This window comes from Panthera onca, chromosome A1, assembly GCF_046562875.1.
Source record: "Panthera onca isolate mPanOnc1 chromosome A1, mPanOnc1 haplotype 2, whole genome shotgun sequence".
NCBI lineage: Eukaryota > Metazoa > Chordata > Mammalia > Carnivora > Felidae > Panthera > Panthera onca.
In genome coordinates this window covers 107,374,933-107,395,700 of record NC_138339.1, presented here as the reverse complement: position 1 = coordinate 107,395,700, position 20,768 = coordinate 107,374,933, and the positions used below count along the sequence as shown (strand labels likewise).

Genomic DNA, 20,768 nt, shown 5'->3' with positions numbered 1-20,768 from the left:
TTCACTAGATATAATATGGAAAGCTTAAGAAGTTTTAAGGTGTTTTTTGTTTATTGTTCTCTGATAATCTAAAGTAAGATTTTAACTTTTTGTATCTCTCATTCTATGCCTAAAGCCATATTCAAACAAGCTGCATTTTGATTGTGTGACATCTAACATATATCATTTTGAAGTCCACAGTGTATTTTCACATACAGCATTACACCGTATCCCTAAAAGCCCCACTTCAAGGATAGGCCATTTTATATACAAGATGGGAAAGAAATGATTAAACAGCAGGTATACAATCTACTCCTTCTGTGAGGAGAGAGGAGCATGCCCCCAACAAAAAAAAGAAGGTAACTTGGTCAAATCTCTTTGTAAACATGCTAATGACAGACCTCCTGGAAACAAATTAATGGTGTTTGCTAGGTAGAGAATACCTTTGGGGGTGGAAGGTGGAGGGTTGTGCTTTTTCTCACAGTTCTAAAAGCTAGAAGTCCACAATCAAGTTGTTGGCAAGAGAATCCTTATTTATAGACTGCTTATAGCATGATGTACTGGATCTAAGATAGTTTATGATATATAATCCTGGAATCTATGGATTTATGCGGCATGGCTCACTGGAAAATGTAACTATATGGACATAACATTGACATGTTTCATGATTAAATGACTTTCTTTTGTGTAATGAAGAAACCTCATGTTAATCTTGGCCAGAATGGGTTGTGAAGGAGAAAGAAAGAAAATACCCAGGGAGCTGTGCTGGTGGCCCTAGAATTTCTGCAGTTTTCCCTATGCTTCATGATCATTTATGTACTTGAAATTCTTAGTAAAGCTTGGTACTGGCTAATATCTCTGATTTGAATTAGTGTGATTTGACAAACTGATCTTTTGTGTTATCCTGTAAGGAAATTAAGGTTCACAGGGGTTAAACAACTTGTTGAAAGTCACGTGCTAAAAAATGGCCAAATGGGTCTAGAAACCAAGTCTTAAATCAGATTCTTTGTACCATGTGACACATCTTAGTGTGATGGAAAAACAACAATAACAAAACCTGCTTTGTGGAATGAGAAATTGATGTGCCTCCTGGTTCTAACACTGATCTGCTGTTTGATGTGGGGCAAAGTACTTACAACATCCAAAGCCTATCCTTACCTATGCAGTGCCTCTTACATAAATACACAAGGTATCTTAATGATAAGTATAACAGAACAATAAATAAACATTACATAATAAAGCAGAACATTTAGAAACATTTTTAAAGGATGTAGGGAAAGAAAAGTATTACTTACTTTTTTCTTGTAATGCCTGCAATTTATTCAGTTCTTCATTCTCTTCATCACTCTCTTCACTACTTGTGCTGCTCACATCCAAAACTATGTCCCTTTTGGGGTCTACTCGGAGAAAATTGCGGCATTCAAATGTCAGATGACCAGCTAAGTAAAACAAACAAAAATGTAAATGACAAAATAAAAGATACCTAAAGATACTCATTATATTTTTATTATATATTTTTATTTTGTTGCCTCAGGGTTAAACAAGTTACAATTTTAATAGTATAATGTTTAGTTTCAACTTTTATTCAGTGAGTAGTAGTTTGCTTTTTCTGAATACACCACTCAGAGAAATTTTTCCTGTTTTCCCTATGTACTTAATTGCATAGCAACTACATAGCTTTCATCTAATTAAAGGTGTCATGACAATATAATTGACTGTGTTTTTCTAAAGAACCCTTAAAAATTTAATTTTGAAAAACAATTTTCATTCTGACATCATTCACCTCCTAAATTTGATCCCTACAAGAAAACTACAACAGTTACATATTTATGACATGATACAACTTAAAAAAAAAAATCAAACATTACAAATACCAGAGAAGTACGGGAAATTATATAACCAATATCCAAGTGCCTATCCACTCACATGTTAACATTTTGTTATTCAATTAGAGTGTTTTTTTTCTTAATGGCAAGTGTTTGCACACATGTGCGTGCACACACACAAAATTGGGGGCGTTGCACCATTCCTTAGAACCCTGTCCTAATCCCATTCTATTCTTTCTTCAGAATTGGCATACTGAAGTTGTATTTATCTTTCCAAAACAGCATATCTGATTATTTATTTCACATAAACTCAATTATACTTACCTACCAATCTGCAACTAGTGTTTGCCACTCAATATTATATTTTGTGATTTACCTATATTAACATAAGTAGATGTAACTATCTCATTTTATCTGATGAATAATGTTCCATTATATAAGAATACGATTTATTTATCTTCTCTACTACTGCTAGAATCTTATTTTGCTTTCAGTACTTTGCTACTATAAATAATGCTGAAATGAGTAGCCGTACATGTATTTTCTGCACACGACATTGTTTCTCTAAGGCAGCAACTTTCCTTTTTTTTTTTTTTTTACTATGATTCACTGATGGTAAAAAATAACAGTAAAACTAAGTGTATTGATATATACATCCAAATACAAATACACACTAATACACAAATATGAAACAAAAAGTGACCTGAGTACTACATTTGATATCCCAAAACAAAAAGCAAACAAAAATAAAAACAACAAAAAAGTGCTAACAGTAACCATGCAATTGATTCCACAACACACTAATGACTCACCATAACTCTGTGCTAGAGTTTATTTCTAGTTCTCTCTTGGAAGTTCTAGATTTATTCAAGAACATCTCGTGTTAGAGTCCCAATCTTAGGTAGGACCCTGGGCCTTGCTTTTATCCCCTGCACTCTGCAAACCCATGAAAACCCAAGTTCAAGAACACTGGGTTCAGGAAATACTCTTAAGTCTTACCTCTTAGAGTTTCTGCTTTACTTTGATTATTGTCCTCTGAGCATTCTCTAATTATTTTCTTCCTAGAACACTATTGTATCTAAAATATGTACTGCGCATTTTATACAAGTTTCTTAACTGCTTGCAAAAGGATTCTGTCTGCCATACTGCTGGAAATAAGTTTCCTTCATTATAATTTCCTTTCAAATGAATCATTCGTAAGTATTCTTTTCAGTTTCCAAACATATGGAGTTTTCAAATTAAGTTTTTGTTGATTTATAAAGATATTACACTGTTATCAGAAAGTAGGGTCTGTATGATATCAGTTATTTGGTATTTGCTGAGATTACTTTTGTGGACTATCATGCAGTAAATTCATGAAATGATTTGGTATGCATTTTAAAAGAATATATATCACTCTGTTGAATAGAGTGCTATGTCTATTCTGTTGCTCAAATCTTCTCCATCTTATTTTTTTTTTTTTTTTTGCCTAATAACTTCTGAGGGTATAATTTTTAACTACCTCTATGATTATAGAGAACATAAAGGTTGTATCATAAGCTTCTCAATTATTAAACATAACTAATTCCACTAAGCTTCATATCCCTATCATTATGATACCCAAAAATGAAGCCTTCTGAATCTATTTATCTTCCTTGAAGCCTTACCCTCATATTGCTGTTACTGCTCCCCTGACCTACAATCATCACCCCCTTCTCCCCCTATCTTTTTTATTTTATTTTTTTATGTTTATTCATCTTTGAAAGACAGCGAGAGACAGAGCACAAGCGGGGGTGGGGCAGCGAGAGAGGGAGGGGGACAGAGAATCTGAAGCAGGCTCCAGGCTCTGAGCTGTCAGCACAGAGCCCGACGCGAGGCTCAAACTCACAAACCGCAAGATCATGACCTGAGCCGAAGTCGGATGCCCAACTGACTGAGCCACCCAGGTGCCCCTCCCCCAATCCTTTTATGACAGCTTCTGAAACATGCAATCTTTAGTGGACAAATTGTGTCACCTCTTTACAGTTTGTTCCCTCTCCCACTTGTTTTAAAGGACATTTGGCTCTTCCCTGAGAACACTTTTCCACAGCTTATCTCGGTATTATTAGTATCTTCCAGGCTCCTTAATACTGTTTCTCAATATAGCAGTCCTCTAATCTCCCATGCAGCTCTCTGTTGCTGTTTAATAGCCCGTCTACTGAAGTCTTTGGAATCTGGCTCAGACTTGGGTTCTTCACCCTAAGCCCTCCCACAAACCTACACGAACAGGCTAGAGTGGTGCATGGCCTCATAGTTCCTTGCCATTTTAGATGCCAAGGCCACACTACGCTCCTTGTCATCACCTGAAGTGTTCCATCTCGTAAATTTTCAACTCCACTATTATACTGACTATAAGCTTTTATCCTTCTAGCTCTCTTATTCCCTTACACCCATGCATAGATGTGTTTAGAATTTTCTGTCAACACTTTATTCCATCTACTTTTTATTTATGTCATTCTTACTACATTTACTTCTCAAAGGAAAAAAACAAACAAACCTATTTGCTGTCACCTTCTTTTAGGTAATTGTTGACATGAAAGCTGTCAATTCCAAAGAGAGTTAGAGCTTAGCATTTCCAAGAGTAGAGAATCAACTAGGGAAAGCACAAGAATTTTTTAACTATTACATTTATCACATATATACCTATGTGCAAAGTTATAATGTGCATAAATACACATTTTTACAAACTTCTATAAAAACCACATTTCTGACCTGCCACTTGCCCCTTACCAGACAAAATCACTTTCTCCTCTTCTAGTTAATTTTTTTTTTAATTTAACTATTCTATTTCCCTAAATAACACATTTCTCTTAATAACTGCTGCCTCTTGATTTTTCAGCTCAGGCATAATTAATTGACTTCCTACTGTGGAAAATGAGCATTTAATATCCTCCCCTTTTCTCAGTGTTCTTGTATCTTTCTAAATTTTTACTTATTTTTAATTTTTATTTTCTTATTCTCATGTAAGTTAGCATATAGTGTGGTCTCGGCTTCAGGAGTAGAGCCCCATGATTGATCTCTTACATATGATACTCAGTGCTCATCCCCAAAAGTACCTTTCTTAATGCCCATTTAACCTACCTTTTAACCTACTCCCCCAACCCCCATCAACCCTCAGTTTGTTCTCTGTATTTAAGAGTCTCTTATGGTTTGCCTCCCTCTCTGTTTTTATCTTATTTTTCCTTCCTTTCCCCTATGTTATTCTGTCAACTTTCTCAATTTCCACATATGAGTGAAATCATATGATATCTGTTTTAGAAAATTAAGACCTTAACTCACTCAGTCCCTTCATTTTCTTCTCATCTGTCAAACTTCTCATTCCTGACTTTCCAAACACCATTACATGTTTTTTCTTTGACTCATTCATGTTCTTCTTCTGCCATACCTCACTGTAAAACAAATACTCTGGATCAAAGCTAACCTTTCTTGAGGTTGTGCCTGTCCCTGAGCAGTCAAGCAATGCTTAAGTACAATCACACATACATGGACATTAGCACAAACACAAAGCATTTCATTTTTGTGTTTGTCCCTGGTCAAGTTCCTCTCTTATTCCCCTCAGTGACTTTTCTAAACTTATGCCTGACTTAAATCATTGTTCAACCACTTTCCTGTCTCACTCAATGCCCCTTCCCAAACAGACAACTGCACCTCCTAATTTACCAAGAAAACTGAGATTACCAAAGTCTCCTTCTACCTTCTGTTTCCACACCTGAAAATATCCATACTTATTCTCACCTAGTTTCCTTCAAACTTATGAGTTATCCTTGATGGGATGCCTGGGTGGCTCAGTTGGTTAAGCGTCCGACTTTGGCTCAGGTCATGATCTCGCGGTTCGGGAGTGTGAGCCCCAGCATTGGGCTCTGTGCTGACAGCTGAGAGCCTGGAGCCTGCTTCAGATTCTGTGTCTCCCTCCCTCTCTCCATTTCCCTGCTCACATTCTGTCTCTCTCAAAAATAAATAAAGCACTAAAAAAAAAAAAAAAAAAAGTTATCCTTATTTTAACTCTTAGAGGAAATTGCTCCATCTTCTGTCTCCAATATCTGCAACATGTCCTATAATATCCCTTTAGTCTCTATACACATCTTTTATCTTAAATATAAAACCCTCCATTTATCCCAAATTCCCTTCTAGGAATTACAGTTGACCCTGGAATGCTGATCCCCAGGCAGCTAAAAATCCACATGTAACTTATGGTTCCCCCCAAACTTAACTACTGGATTTTATGTGATTGAAAAGTTAGAAAGTCGCCAAATGGAGTGAAGATGGAGGAAGTGAAGTGAAGAAGGAAGAAGGAAGGAAGTGAAGTGAAGATGGAGGAAATTTGTAGGAAAAGGTGGAACAGCAGGGCTCTTGTCTGCTCTTGGCATTCTCCATCCTACTACCTGTGGGGAGCTCAGTTGACTGAGGTCTTGAATGGAGAGGTGAAAGAAACAGGCTCTGGGGAGGGATTTTCACTTAAGTAACCAAAAACCACATAATAACCCACCCAATACCTTACCTCCCACCAAGGGGTGTGGGAGAACACCAGGGAGGGCCCAGGGAGGGGATAGTATCAGACAGAGAAGCCTGGCTCTCAGTGGGGTGGGGCACTGTCCAGGGTGCTGAACGTTTTCTGAGGAGGGGATCTAATATTGCTGGGGAACTGGCAGCTCACCCCTTCACAGCCATTTTCCACAAGCAGAAACTGCAGTATAATCACATGTAGGGGATTGGGTGAAGCAAGTGACCTAGAAAGAAGGGTACTGGTGTTTTGCCTTCCCTAGTTCTCTACCTTCCTGCGTGGAAGGAGGTGGTGTGGACCACCTTGCTTCCTAGGTAGAGAAGCAAGAAAGGAGTATCATTCTATGATCTAGATTGGCTAAGTGCAGGTGGGGAGAAGGGGACATGTGGTGGTTCATGTTCTACTACTGTATTCTATTTAAAACGACAACAACAACAACAACAAACCTATATAAAACTACACCTGTGCAGTTCAAACCCATGATGTTCAAGGGTCAACTGTATTCAATATGTTCCTGTTATGACCTGAATGTTTGTATCCCCTCAAAATTCATATGTTGAAATCTAACTCCCAAAGGGGATGGTATTAGTTGATGGGACCTTTGGGAGGTGATTAGGTTTCTGAGAGTGGTACTCTCATGAATGGGATTAGTGCCTTATAAAAGATCTCCAAGGAACTCTCTAGTCCTTTCCACTGTGCAAGTAAAAAATGAAAAGTCTATGACCTGGAAAACTTGCTGGCACCCTGAACTTTGACTTACAGCCTCCTATGAGCAATATATTTCTGTTTATAAGCTACTGGGCCTGTGGTATTTTGTTATAGTAGCTCATGAAGACTGAGACAGTTCCTTACTTTATTTATGCAAATTTCCTGAAACAGGAGACTATACATACAAGCTCTCCATTTTTTTATCCATCGCAATTCAGGCCTGAATCTACATAGTTTGCTTCATGACCTACCACTCTACTTAAACTGATCTTCCTACAGTCAAAGAAGCATTCTACCTGGTAAATTCAATGAACAATTTTCCAACAAATTCTTACAAATCCTAATGGTTACATCTGACAATTTTCCCTCAACTTTGAAAATCTTTACTCTTTTGGTGTATCTGTTGCTGCCCACTCCCTCTTCTACTCCCTCTTCTAGTATTGTACCTTCTTGGTCACTTTTTCCTTAGCTCATGCCTAGATATTTTACTTTACCTGTTGATATTTTATTCCACTAAGAGTTTGTTATTGTTCCAATGTTTGCCTATATAAAATCATGTAGGCGAAAAATACAAATGTGGAGCAAAAAAGAGAGGTTGTTTCCATAAAACAAAGTTGTACTTTTGGAAACACTTGATTTAAATGGATTATTTTTAAAGAGTAGTTTTCAAATTAGGTACTGGCATCAAGACTGTACAAGATTGAGAAAAAATCTAAAATAATGAGAAAAGGTACCTGCTTCTCAAAGGGGGTGCCATGGCCATTTTGAGCCAGACAATTCTTCACTGTCCAGGACTACCTTACACATCCCAGGATGTTTACAAACCATAAATCATACATACTAAAGATCATACTGTTACCCAACCACAAGCACATAGGGGCAAATTAAAAAAAAAAAAAAAAAAAAAAAAAAAAAGGCCACAGATTTCCAGGAGGGCAGTATTAACCCTAGTTGAGAACTAATGATAAAGTGATTCTGGACTCAAATTTCTTTCTCATTTTTGCTGCTTGCTTATCTTGGAAGAAACAAACTATACAAAGTAGGAAATGCATTTCAGATATAATTTGCACTTAAAAGACTATGTGAAACAATAATTAGCAGACTCATAGGCAAAGACAAGGTCATGAATGTATATCAATAGATTAGCATTTTAGGTTAAATAAACATTAAAGATATTTAGGTGTGTTTTTATTTCTTGCTACTATGAGCAAATGCTCAATTACTGAAGTATCCTATCCTGGACTTTTTAAAGGTGTATTTTCTGAGAATTATCATAATTGAGACATTTATTCCATGACAAAAGCTTAGTGTTCTGGTAGCTTTTAAGTATTTAGAAGTTGCCAACTTCAAAAGTATTCATATAAAAACTCATCATAGAAATAAACAATTCTTCTAATTTTCTTGAGGAAACTTTGCCATGAAAAACCAACATCCATGTTATTTAGTAACAGATTCATCCTTAACTTGAAACTTTTTAAAACTATATAGTCATTACTGAAACATACGGACACAATAAAATCTTTTTCAGTTGAGTATTAAATTGTTTTGTACATCCTGGGCACCTCGGTGGCTCAGTTGGTTAAGCGTCCAGCTCTTGGTTTCAGCTCAAGTCATGATCTCATGGTTTTGTGAGTTAGAGCCCCATGTTGGGCTTTGGGCTGGCAGCATGGAGCCTGCTTGGGATTCTCTCCCCAATTCCCATCTCTCTGCCCCTCCCCCCACTCACGCTTTTTCTGTCTGTCTCAAAATAAATAAAATTTAAAAACTGTACAACCTAAACCATTAGTCTCACAACAATAGAGAGACAATACTCCTTTGTAACTAAATGATGAATATGCATATTTTAAGGTATTAAAAACATTTCAGAGTTCTGTGGACTGTTCTCTTACATCTACAATCAATACAAAGATTCTGGCCTACAAATAACAGATAATTTTTAAAATGTAATTTCTATCAGAAAGGCATGTAAATTGAGAAGACTTTCATCTTTAACAGGTATAAGATGTAAATGTAACACAGAAGGGAAGTATTACTAAAGTTTTCCAAAAGAGATAAATGAAAAACTATTTAATAACTTAATCACTAAAAATCATAGATCAAAATAATAACTATAGGAACTAAACTTAGAAAGACTGTCAAAGCTATTTGCTTACTTGGCTTCTCTAAAAAAATTCTAGTTACTACAGATACTTCCATCATTGTGTAAAATAAAAAAGCAATAAGGAGACTAGATCAACGTTATATTTCCAAAATATTATTTTGATTATTTTCCTATAAGTCTTAAGCTAAAAGTAGTTCAAGCAGATAAAGTGGCATTAGTAGAGAGATTGGGAAATTCATTCTAGATTTTTAAGTACATAATACAGCATATAGGTATATGCTATATACATATATGTATATATATATATAGAGAGAGAGAGAGAGAGAGAGAGGTGGGGGGGAGAGGAGGAGGGAGAGTGAGAGAGAGAGAGAGAGAGAGGAGAGGGAATGAGAGAGAGAGCATGGATGAGCACATTCCTAAGTCTTAAATCAAGACATAAAATATGGAGGGGGCGCCTGGGTGGCTCAGTTGGTTAAGCGTCTGACTCTTGATTTCGGCTCAGGTGATGATCCCGTGGTCCTGGGACTGAGCCCTGCAATAGGCTCCACTCTGAGTATGGAACCTGCTTGGGGTTCTCTCTCTCTCTCCCTCTGCCCTTCTCTGCCTCATGAGCTTTCTCTCTCAAATAAAAACTTTTTTTAATTTAAAAATAAAAATGAAATACAGAAATTAGCAAAGATTTAAAGAAAGGAAACAAAGCAGAAATAAATATAAACAAGCCTAGAACACAGAAAAGATTTCACTGCACTTATTTCTTGCATGCAAGTATATTCTTCAGGAGTTTTTATTTATGTGAAGGATATGTGTACTTATGTATCCACATTTGCTAACTGAGCAAGATTCCCTTGAGCCACATCTCAGCCTTCCCTTGGAGGCATGTGACTTGGTTCTCCCAGCATGCTTTCATTATGAGCCCTCTTAATGGAGATTTATGCCGAGGGTTCTTTTATCACATGTTCTTGCATGGAAAAATTTTTTTAATCACCTTTATTTATTTTTTTAATAAGACTGTACATCTGAAGCTCATGTAACATTGTGCATCAAATATAACTATACTTCTAAATTAATAAATAAATAGATGGATACATTTTGTATGGATCATTAACCCTAATCCAGGCTCACTTGCATGGTCTCCAAACAAGTGAGAAAACAGCAAATGCTGGGGTGCCTAGGTGGCTCAGTCGATTGTCAGACTTTGGCTCAGGTCATGATCTCCCTGCTTGTGAGTTCAAGCCCCACATCGGTTTCTGTGCTCACAGCTCGCAGCCTGGAGCCTGCTTCAGATTCTGTGTCTCCCTCTCTCTCTGCCCCTCCCCTGCTCAAACTGTGTCTCTCTCAAAAATAAACATTAAAAAAAATTTTTTTAAAGAAAAAAAAAATAGCAAATGCTACTGTTATAGCTGTTATCAAACCTTTAAGAATTGTTACATTTAACTAAAGAAATGGTATTTAAGGTACATAATTATAAATTTAGACTATATAACTGCACGTTAAAGTTTACTTTTCTATCCCATTTCATTAGTCATAATAGACATTTATGATTGTTTAAATCAAGTTTTTGCTGGTGAGCAGAAATTCTGGGACTAGTATTATCCTCATAAAGAAAATAATTTTCATTGCTTTCCCCTCTTCACCCAGTATCTAGAAGAACAAAGAGTAAAAGAATAAGTATACATGTACTTTCTGGGGGGGAATATACTTTCTGCATGCTCCTAAATCTACTACTCCACTTGTACTTGATATCTTTGCTAGTCAACAGATACATAGCCACCTGTCACTCAGTCTACAGCAGGGAAGAAAGTAACTATTTAGGGGAATTTCTGAATCATCTGCAAATCTGGCCTGAATAACAGGGCTAAAGAACTAAGCTGAAATCAGGACCCTGAAATCAGGATGCTAAATCACATTGCCCAAGGAGGCAATGATTCACTCTTCACAATGTTATTTTTTAATGTACTTACGATAGCCACATTTTTTACAGCCTGCCCGGACACTGTCCTTGTTGCAACCTGAAATATAATTGGATAACATTTTAGCAGACATATAAAAGGTAGAAACATAAGAATTCCATCCCATGAAAAAGCTAAGAAACCACTTGTTGTAGAATTTCTTTAAAAAAAAGAAAAAATTATTCTTGACCCAGCTTAGTAACACTATTCAATTGTCATCATTATTAGGCATCACTGGAAAATCCAATTTACTCAAATTACTTTCTTTGACAGTATTTTAAAAATAACTCCAGAATATATTTTTCTCTAATTTAACAGAAATGCAGTGTTATAGTCAAGAGCTTAAACATTCCAAGAATTCTCTAACACTGAGCAAGAAATTCCTGAGTATTTCAGCCTGTCCCTCAAATGTAAAATAATTAACTACAAATGTGTATACATATACATATTCCCTATATACTATCATATGTGCTAATATTTTTATTATATATTCTATTACTTATATTAGTTACTATATATAGTATATTTATATATATGTATATACATATATATATTTATACATACACACACACATACATATATGAATATTTGGGATAACAAATGTTTTTCTGCTCTCCCTTAGAAGAAAAACAAACTGGCTTTATTAAAGGAATTGGTAAAAATCCAGAAAAATACTTTAATTGATAGGTATTATAAGAAACATCCAAATGCACCACTCAAATTCTGACAAGAGAAAACTATCAGTCACATATTCAGTCTGATCAGTTTTTACAAATATTTAGAGTATTTCTGTATAATTAGTGGTACACACAAGAAATGTTGAAGATCTAAATAAGAGAGAAGACATAAATTAAAATTGATTTTTTATAATAAAATATACATAAAATTTATCACCTTAAACATTTCCGAGTATATAATTCAGTGGCATTAAGTACATTCATAATGTTGTACAACATCCTAAACACTAACTTTTTTCCTCTGTAAATTTACCTACTCTAGGAATCTCATGTAAGTGGAATGATACAGTATTTGTCCTTTTGTGTCTGACTTATTTTACTTAGTATAATGTTTTCAAGACCATCCATATTGTAACACATATCAGAATGCCATTCCTTTTTATGGGTGAAATATATAAATGGAGAGAGAGAGAGGGGGAGAGAGAGAGAGTTGAAACTACTTTTAATCTCCAATAAGGGCTTCAATCAGCCAGAGGGCAAGGAAAGAATTGCTCCATTATCTTAATGAAAGGCATCTAACTCCTAAATCTTTCATATGGAGATAGAATCCAAATTTACACAGTGCAAATATAAAACAGTGCTAATTATAAAAGAAAGCTCATTTTTGAACCATGTCTTTACTGTTATGAAGTCAAAACATCAGCCATTTTTTCCTAATCCCAATCGTTAAAATATACATTATCGAGTTATTCTAGTAAAATACACTCAGGTCTGCTACAATGCTTCTTTTAAAAACATAAACTTGTTCCAATGCAAGTGATGTAAGACACCACAATTTGAGCATAATGTGACTTTTGTCCAAGAAAAACACTATGTGAATGCACAAACTGGTACCCCATTGCTCTGAGACTCATAGTAATATACAAAACACACACAAGGACATAACCCAAACCATTTCTAGTGACCTCAGTTCAGTATGGGTGCTGTGAGCAGTGCCCATCCACATCTGGTAAAATAACCTTGATCCAATCATGTCATTCTCTTCCTACCATTCCTTCAGAACAATTTACAAGCTCTGATTCTTACGAACTGCATTTTCACAGCAAACTTCAGGTCTTTTAGCAGGCATAGTACCCTATTAATTGTAGTATTTATGTGCCTTTTAACCAATTAACATGTGCAAAACTGTGCTGTTTTTATTAGGTTTCTATCATTTTTTATGCATCACTGATGAAGTTCTTAAGTGTTGTGCCCCAATCTCATTTTTTCTCATAAACCTTATGGATTTTACTGCATAGAGTGGGAACACATCTGCTGCACTGCAGCAGAACTGTGGAATAAGACTGGATTAATAATAAAATCTGAGGCTCTTTCATTATGAAATAATTGCCTGTTGGAAAAAAAGCCCAGAGTATCCAGGTCAATGTTAAGTCTGTTTCCATAGAAACCAAAGACGCTGAATAGACAGGACAAAAGTGTTCTAAATGCACCATTACCATTCCCACAACAAACTAAAAATGTTGTAATGGACAGATCTGAAATGATCTCATCTCAGTACTTATGAGAGATTAGCTTATTTATGACTAACTCTATCTCATATTTTTAGAATGAACAAAATATGAAACTTTTCAGAGAAGGTCATCTTCTTTAACAAAGTTTTAACTTTTACATGAAAGGAAAATGCCAGAATTCTAAATAAAGTAACTCCATATCAACTATGTTCTCACCAGTTTTTGGTTAAATGAAAGTTTCAAGCTTCATTTGTCCATAATTTTCATGACTGCTGGGCCAACTGAATGCTTTTACCTAGGACACTGAATCTGATGCCTCTGACAAAGATATCTGGGACAAGTAACACAATGAAGTGGGGACAGTTCATTCATTCTCCTGTCAAGATCCAGTTTCTAGAGGCAGTGATGTCACAGAGAGCAGCAGTCCTAATCAGGTCTGGGACTGTGCAGGATCTTGGCTATGGATGTCCTTGGTCTTGTCTATTTTCCAAGAATTGTTATCTAGCATTTGCTTAGATTCTGTGAGCTCCCTGGTATCTTTCCTTTCTGCTTCAATTAACTAGTCAGTTTCTATTGTTTGGAACAAGAACTCTGCTGATACAATGGTGCTCCAGATGGGATTCAAAGTGAATAGGAAGGCCATACTGAAAGGCCCTTATTACTTCAATCAGAAGTTATCCATTTCCCCATCTTGGGTTCTCATGCTGTTTTTTGTTCCATTCCTCTTTAAGGTTTGCTAATGCTGTTCAGAGCAACAGAGCCTGGCTCCCTCAAAATGTTCCTATGTAATCATAACCTACAGTCCCAAGACCACCAATAAAGTCTTGTAAAATTGCCCATATAAAAAAAAAAATTGGCAAAGACCAACAAAAACAAACTCAAAAGACACATAAAAATAGAGGAAGAAATATTTGCAACTCATAGCACCAAAAAAGGGAAATTATCCTTACCATATAAAACCCAGAAAATCATTATGAACAAGACCAATAGCCAACAGGAAAAAAAATCAGCCAAGGAGCTGAACAGAATGCTCAAAGAAACAGAAACAAGTTGGAAACATGGAGATCCTTAGCCTTATTCATAATTCGTGGAATGTACATTAAAATCTATACTGAGATTCTATTTTCACTTATCAGAATAGCAAAGATTGAAAGGGTTGAAGAGAGTTTGGGGGAGACATACTCTAATACAGTACTGGATAGTAATGTAACTCAATACCACCTCTATGGAAAGCAAGCTGACAAAATCTATCAGAACTATGAATGTACATACTACTTTGACCTAGCACTTCCACACTGGGAGATTAATCTTCTCAATTTACTTGCACAAATACATACTGACTTATGCACAAAGCTATTCACCACAGCATCATTTGTAACAGTAAAAGAGTAGAAATAATTTAGACATAAATAAATTATGGTTGGTCTTTACTTAATGATATCTGATGGTCTCTAAGATATAAAGAAAAAAGCAAGGTACAGAACAGTGCTCATGGTATGTTGTCATTTGTATGAAAGGAGATTAGATAAAATACCAAATTATGTATAGATTTTTTTAACAGATGGATGGAGATATACAAAAAAATCTCTCTGTAAGGATATATATTAGTTACCTGAGAAATGGGGAACTGCCTCCAGGGGTAAAAAAGGGTGAGAAATAGGTCACTATCCACCTTTTGGTACTTTTAAAATCTGAAGCATGTGAGGGTCCCTGGGTGGCTCAGTCAATTAAGCATCTCACTTCTGCTCAGGTCATGATCTCAAGGTTCATGAGTCTGAGCTCCACATCAGGCTCTGTGCTGACAGCTCAGAGCCTGGAGCCTGCTTCAAATTCTGTGTCTCCCTCTCTGCCCCTCCCCCACTCACATACCATCTCTCTCTGTCTCAAAAATGAATAAATGTTAAAAAATGTTTTTTTTTAATCTGAAACATGTGGATTGATTACCCTCTCAAAAACCAAACCAAAAACCTCCCTCAAACAAACCCAACACTAAGAAGAGGTGCTGTTGTGCAAGTATTCGTTGACAAAGGCAGACTGTACCTATAAATTCTTCAGGAAAGCTACATTACAGATTTACAATAAAATTTTATTAACTGATGGTTTTAGGAACAAATTTAAGAGGTATTTATTTCCTTATTTGTTAAATACTAGGAAGGGATTACTATGGATCTAGAAAATTATCAAACAACTTGAGTGGCAAGGAAGGGCATGGGTAACCAGTTGGCCTTTTACCTCCCAGTAACTTAAAGGAGTAGAGAATGCCAATTTCTCTAGATTCCAGAACATGCCAGACAATTCTATATACAACTCACTGCTCAGCATGGTGCGGATTCCCTAGATGTCCTCAACAAATGCTTGCTGCTTTGAGGTTAGAAACTTAAGAAAATACTTCAGCACTTGGGAATCAGTAACTTCTGTTGCTCCCAGTTGCCAGCTACGAAACTAGATAGTGTCTGCAGTGTTACTGGCTCATCTGAGGAATCACAGGCAATGGAAGAACAGGAATAAAAGTAAGAAGGACAACTGAAATAAAAATAATGATTATTTAGGCAAGGGAAGGGAAAAATGACAGAGGCAGAGGGACCTTTCCAGGGTGATGAAAATATTTAAAATCTTGATATGGATATAAAATTCTTCAACCTATACATTTGTAATGTGCACTTTATTTTAACATGTAAATTATACCTTAGTAAAGCAGTTAGCATAGAGGGAAAAAAAGAAACAGTCTGTGAAAAGGGAGAGGTTAGAGAAGACTAAAAACCAGGGACAAAGACCAGAGGGAGAAAATAGGAGTATGTAAGCAAAAGGGATGCTTGTGGTAGTGTCCCTAACAGATGCCTCTGGTTATTCAGTGGCCCCCAGAGGTATGGCAAGACATCATACTGATCTAAATTTTTTTGTTGAAATTTCACATCACCTATGTTGCTAAGTTAACTTAGTCACTGGGAACTTTAACAGCAATGTTTGGAACTTAGTATTATATTTTTCTCTTACTGTGTATTTTAGATTTGGGGAAGCCTGTCAAAGTTTTATTTACATTAAAATGGTTTCTATAATCATTTAAATTTAAAAGTAAATAGCTAACGGGACTAACTATCCCTTTAAGTGATGCAATTAGCAATTGCAATCACTTCTGTCTGTTCTTTTCATTTTTAATTACCTAGATTCAATTAGATTAGATTAGTTCCTTTTAAGCTTTAAGTTTTATATTTGGCTACTCCATTATAGTTCTATCATAATTTGGGAACTCTTAAAGATAACTTCAATTTATTCTGCTTTTAAAATTCAAATTGTAGCGAGGTTGTATATACCACATAGATACAAATACCCATATATGTCTGCTAAAATTGAATGCAAAGTAAAACTCCAAATATTTAAATTTTTCTGATGCTTTATATTAAGAATTCATAGATATAATCCTTTCTTTGGGATCCTGAAATATTTTAATTCTCTGTGAATTTAAAAAATGGATTAAAGGAGATCCTTGATGGATCTCCTAAGCCTTAGTGGCTCAGTGAGGTAAGTGTCTGACCCTTGACTTCAGCTCAAATCATGATTCATGGCTCCCGTTGGGCTCTGCACTAACAACATGAAGCCTGCCTGGGATTCTCTCCCTCTTCTCTCTGACCCACTCGTGTGCACTCTCCCTCTCTCTCTCAAAATAAATTTAAAAAAAAAAAAAAAGAGTATCCTTGATGTAAACATTTTGAAAGAGCAGATGTCCTCATCTTTAGTTAAAAATGCCTTCAGAATCATTTGATACTCAAAAGGAGAGATGAAAGTAAATCAAATAATTGCTTATTTTAAGCTACTGACAGGGGACTGCCTGGGTGGTTCAGCTGGTCGAGCCTCTGACTCTCGGTTTCAGCTCAGGTCATGATTCCAGGGTTATGGGATCAAGCCCTGTGTCAGAATCCATGCCCAGCAAGGAGCCTACTTAAGATTCTTTTTCTCTCTCCCTCTGCCAAACTCTCTCTCTCTAAAATACAAATAAATAAACTACTGACATGAAAGAGCTACCATTTAAGTCAATGTATAAAATGCTTTCATCCACTTGCCTCAAAATATAAATAACCCATGAAGGAAAAAAAGGTATAGGTATTATCAGTTTAAGAGACATGAACATTTGAATTAACTAATGAAACAGAATCACAATTACTGTTTAGTCTGTTAACTTTAGTACCAGATTCTGCTCAGCAACAATTCTAGTGAACAACCCTCTAAATTATTATCCAATTATTATTATTTATTATGGGCTTATCTCTGAAACGAATGTTAGAGAAGCCATAAAGATGAATAAAGTCCCTACACTAAAGGAAATACAATATACTAGCTTATCTAGGACAATACATCCACAGCTATAATACATGCTAGAATATGCCACTGTAAAAAACACAAAACTCTACTGGTAAGCAGGAAGAACTGGCAGGCAAGACTTTCATCTGAGAGACTGAGAAGGCTCCCCACAGGTACCTATGGACAGCAAAGGAGGGACAGTGATAACAAAAGCATGTAGGCAGCACGGTACACGAGAGGTTCTGGGAATAGCTGACCAAGTCAGAAGACTGTAGAATGCTTCAGAGGAAAGGTGGGAGGAAAGAGGAGCAAGAGTGATTTGGCCATGCTGAGGAGTGTGCACTTCACTCCAGCAGAGATGGGCACCTCTGGCATCACAACAGTTTAGAAGCGAGAGAAAGCTCGGTCATCAACCCCTTCACTACATACCCAAGGACAATGAGCCTTGCAAAGGTTAGGTTGCTTGAAGAGAAACACAACATTCACAGTTGGGGACAAGAACTAAATTCTTGGCCCCTAGGAAAGACAGAATCAGATATATGGTTTCGGAAAATTATATCAGCAGCAATGGGCAGCACAGACTAGAGAGAAAAGAAACTATGTGTAGTGTAGTTTTAGAAGTGAAAAGAAACTGGATGCATTGTAATTCAGAATTCTTCTCTTACTAAAATGTTATAGTAATGTGTTTTAAAAATTGGACTCACTTTGACATGCCAGATATATTGTTAATTTGGCTACAGAAAATTCCCTACGTTGGCTATATAGATTTTACTGAATGAGAGAAAAAGAGTTTTTGTGCCAACCACATCAATAACATACATTGTCCCTTGAGCCAGGTCAACTCTCATTGGGGAATGGAGCATCATTAACATGGATGTCAGAACTAATTTCAACAACTGTGAATGGGAAAAGCAATTGTTAAAAGAAAGTAAACTTCACTGGAACCTGTATTTAAATGTCACTTTTAAAATGACAACTAAGAGTCTATGATTTCCCTAAGAAAGTTCACATTTCATTGTGTTGCCTACATAATGGTGTATGCTTACGCTTAATGCTGTGGAAAAACAGCTGAAGTAGGCGACCATAAAATAGAAGAGGCTGATACCCATTTGTGGAAAGTAGCCTCAGCACTTTATAGTCATATTTTGTAGTAATCACTAGCAAGACCACCCAAGAAATGCCATGCTGAATCCATATGAGCATTATACCTAAAAATAAAAGAGCATAACATAATACCTGTCCTTGAGCCCTATTTTTCTTTAATACACTATCTGGATCGATCATCCAAGAAATTATCTTAACATTTTCTGTATCTGTATTTTATAATGGTACTTGCATTGTGCTCTTACAGTGCTGTCATGCCTATTATCTCAATTTTTGCTAGGTTTAAACAGTTTATCCATGTCTTGCTATCCAGCTTAATGACACAATTTAAGATTATTACACTTTGGAGCATCACTATGAATTGGAAGCAAGTTAACCTGTCTATAACACTGGGTTAGGTTTAGAGCAATTTCAATAGGGACTTTTAAAAAATCACTTTTTTCCTTTCTTAAGTTGCCCATTTTCATAACTAGTTTTATGAGGACACAAGCTGTGATACTGTGTCCCCTTAAGTGTCTATACCATCTGGGTGCTCAAAACGCTTGCTCAAGTAATAAAACCAGCTTCGAGAGGTCAACTCTAGATGCAGCCGTGCGGTGCAAAGATCACCAGCGCTGACTTAAATTATCAGGATGCCCAGACAAGCTACTCGGCAGAATGGCCTTTCTCTGCTAGTTCTTTCCATGATGATATTCTCCAGGCTTCAGCCACAGAGCTTCCCTTCACATTCTACACTGCTAACATAGTCACTGACAATGGTCTTAACACCTGCTTCATGTGTGGATGACATTCTGGCTTCTTTCCTAAGCTACAAATTCTATCTCTCACTGCCTATTAGATGTTTCAATTTGTATGTCTGACTACACCTCAACACAGAGCCCAAATTGAAATTATCATCATCCCTCTAAAACCTGCTCCTTCTCAGGTGTTGCCTATATTAGTAAAGAGTCTCACCCAACTGCCTAACAGTAAAACCCAAGTAGACCTCACTTCCTGTCTTACCTACCTACCCTGAATCAGTCACTGATTCTCCGTGATTCTACCAGCAAAAATGTGTCTCCAATCTATGGGCTTCTCTCCCTTCCTGACACCACACGTGAAGTATCATCATAACTTACCAGAATTTAATTGGTGACTTTAACTCCAAACTATCATCCTTCCAATCCACTGTGCAGCCAAAATGTTCTTTCCGAAATATGAATCGGTTTAAAAATGCTGAAATGGCATCCCATAATCCTTGGGAAAATATCCAAACTATCTGTCATGGCTTCCAAGGTCCTTTAAGAGCTGGAAACCACCTTGTAAATTATCCTACATGGCAAGATGAGTAAGTGCATGGGGACTAGAAGAGTCAGACTGCTTACCTACAAGATATCCCTGAACAAGCAAGGCACTTAATTTCTTTGTCCCTCAGTATCCTCATCTATAAAATGGAAATATTAACACTTATCTCACACTGTGGACATGAATGTTAAATGAGATAAAATACAATGGCTTGACACAGTGTGTGACACATTTGATACATAGTAAATGCTATTGACACATCTGATACATCAGTAAATATTAGCTACTGTCATTAACTCTCCAGTTAATTTCTCACTTCTCTCCCATTTGTACTAGGAGTTCCATCTATTGGGAGCATCTATTATCTCCTTTTCATTTACATATCCCTCTGGCTGCAACTTCCCCTCCCATCAATCCAACCCTCCTGGAATCCTTTAAGGCTCATCCTAAATGCCACATCCTCTGTAAAGCCCTTCTGTCTCCGTAGGTGCCCTTACAACGTGCTCCTGAAGGCTCTGTATTTTCCCTGCCATGCATTCGTCCGACTTTCTGGTACTTCCTCTCCACTGCTAAATTCTAAGTTCTGTGTGAGGAGCCACTGTCCTGTTCACCACTGTATTCCCAATGCCTAGCACACTGCCAAGCACGCCCTTAATAGTCACGGTGGTGTGGATGAATGAGTGTATCTTTCCTCTCTCACACAACCCCTCTCCTCCCCAAACTGCAGTGGTAACACAAGTGCAATATTCCTATAACAGTTATCTGTAAAATACACTTCAGGGAAGGCTGCCACCGAACAAACGCCGTCAGATAA

At 36.6% G+C, this 20,768-nt stretch overlaps 1 protein-coding gene across 1 annotated transcript in view; it reads right to left on the bottom strand.

Moving 5' to 3' along the window:
• SREK1IP1 (SREK1 interacting protein 1) overlaps nucleotides 1–20,768 on the bottom strand; it is a 44,186-nt gene that overhangs the window by 22,295 nt on the left and 1,123 nt on the right. Inside the window, exons 2-3 of the mRNA XM_060635683.3 lie at nucleotides 11,095–11,142; nucleotides 1,275–1,418 (exon numbers count right to left, since the gene is read on the bottom strand). Coding sequence (XP_060491666.1) covers nucleotides 1,275–1,418; nucleotides 11,095–11,142 — 192 coding nt within the window. The remainder of the gene's footprint in view (nucleotides 1–1,274; nucleotides 1,419–11,094; nucleotides 11,143–20,768) is intronic.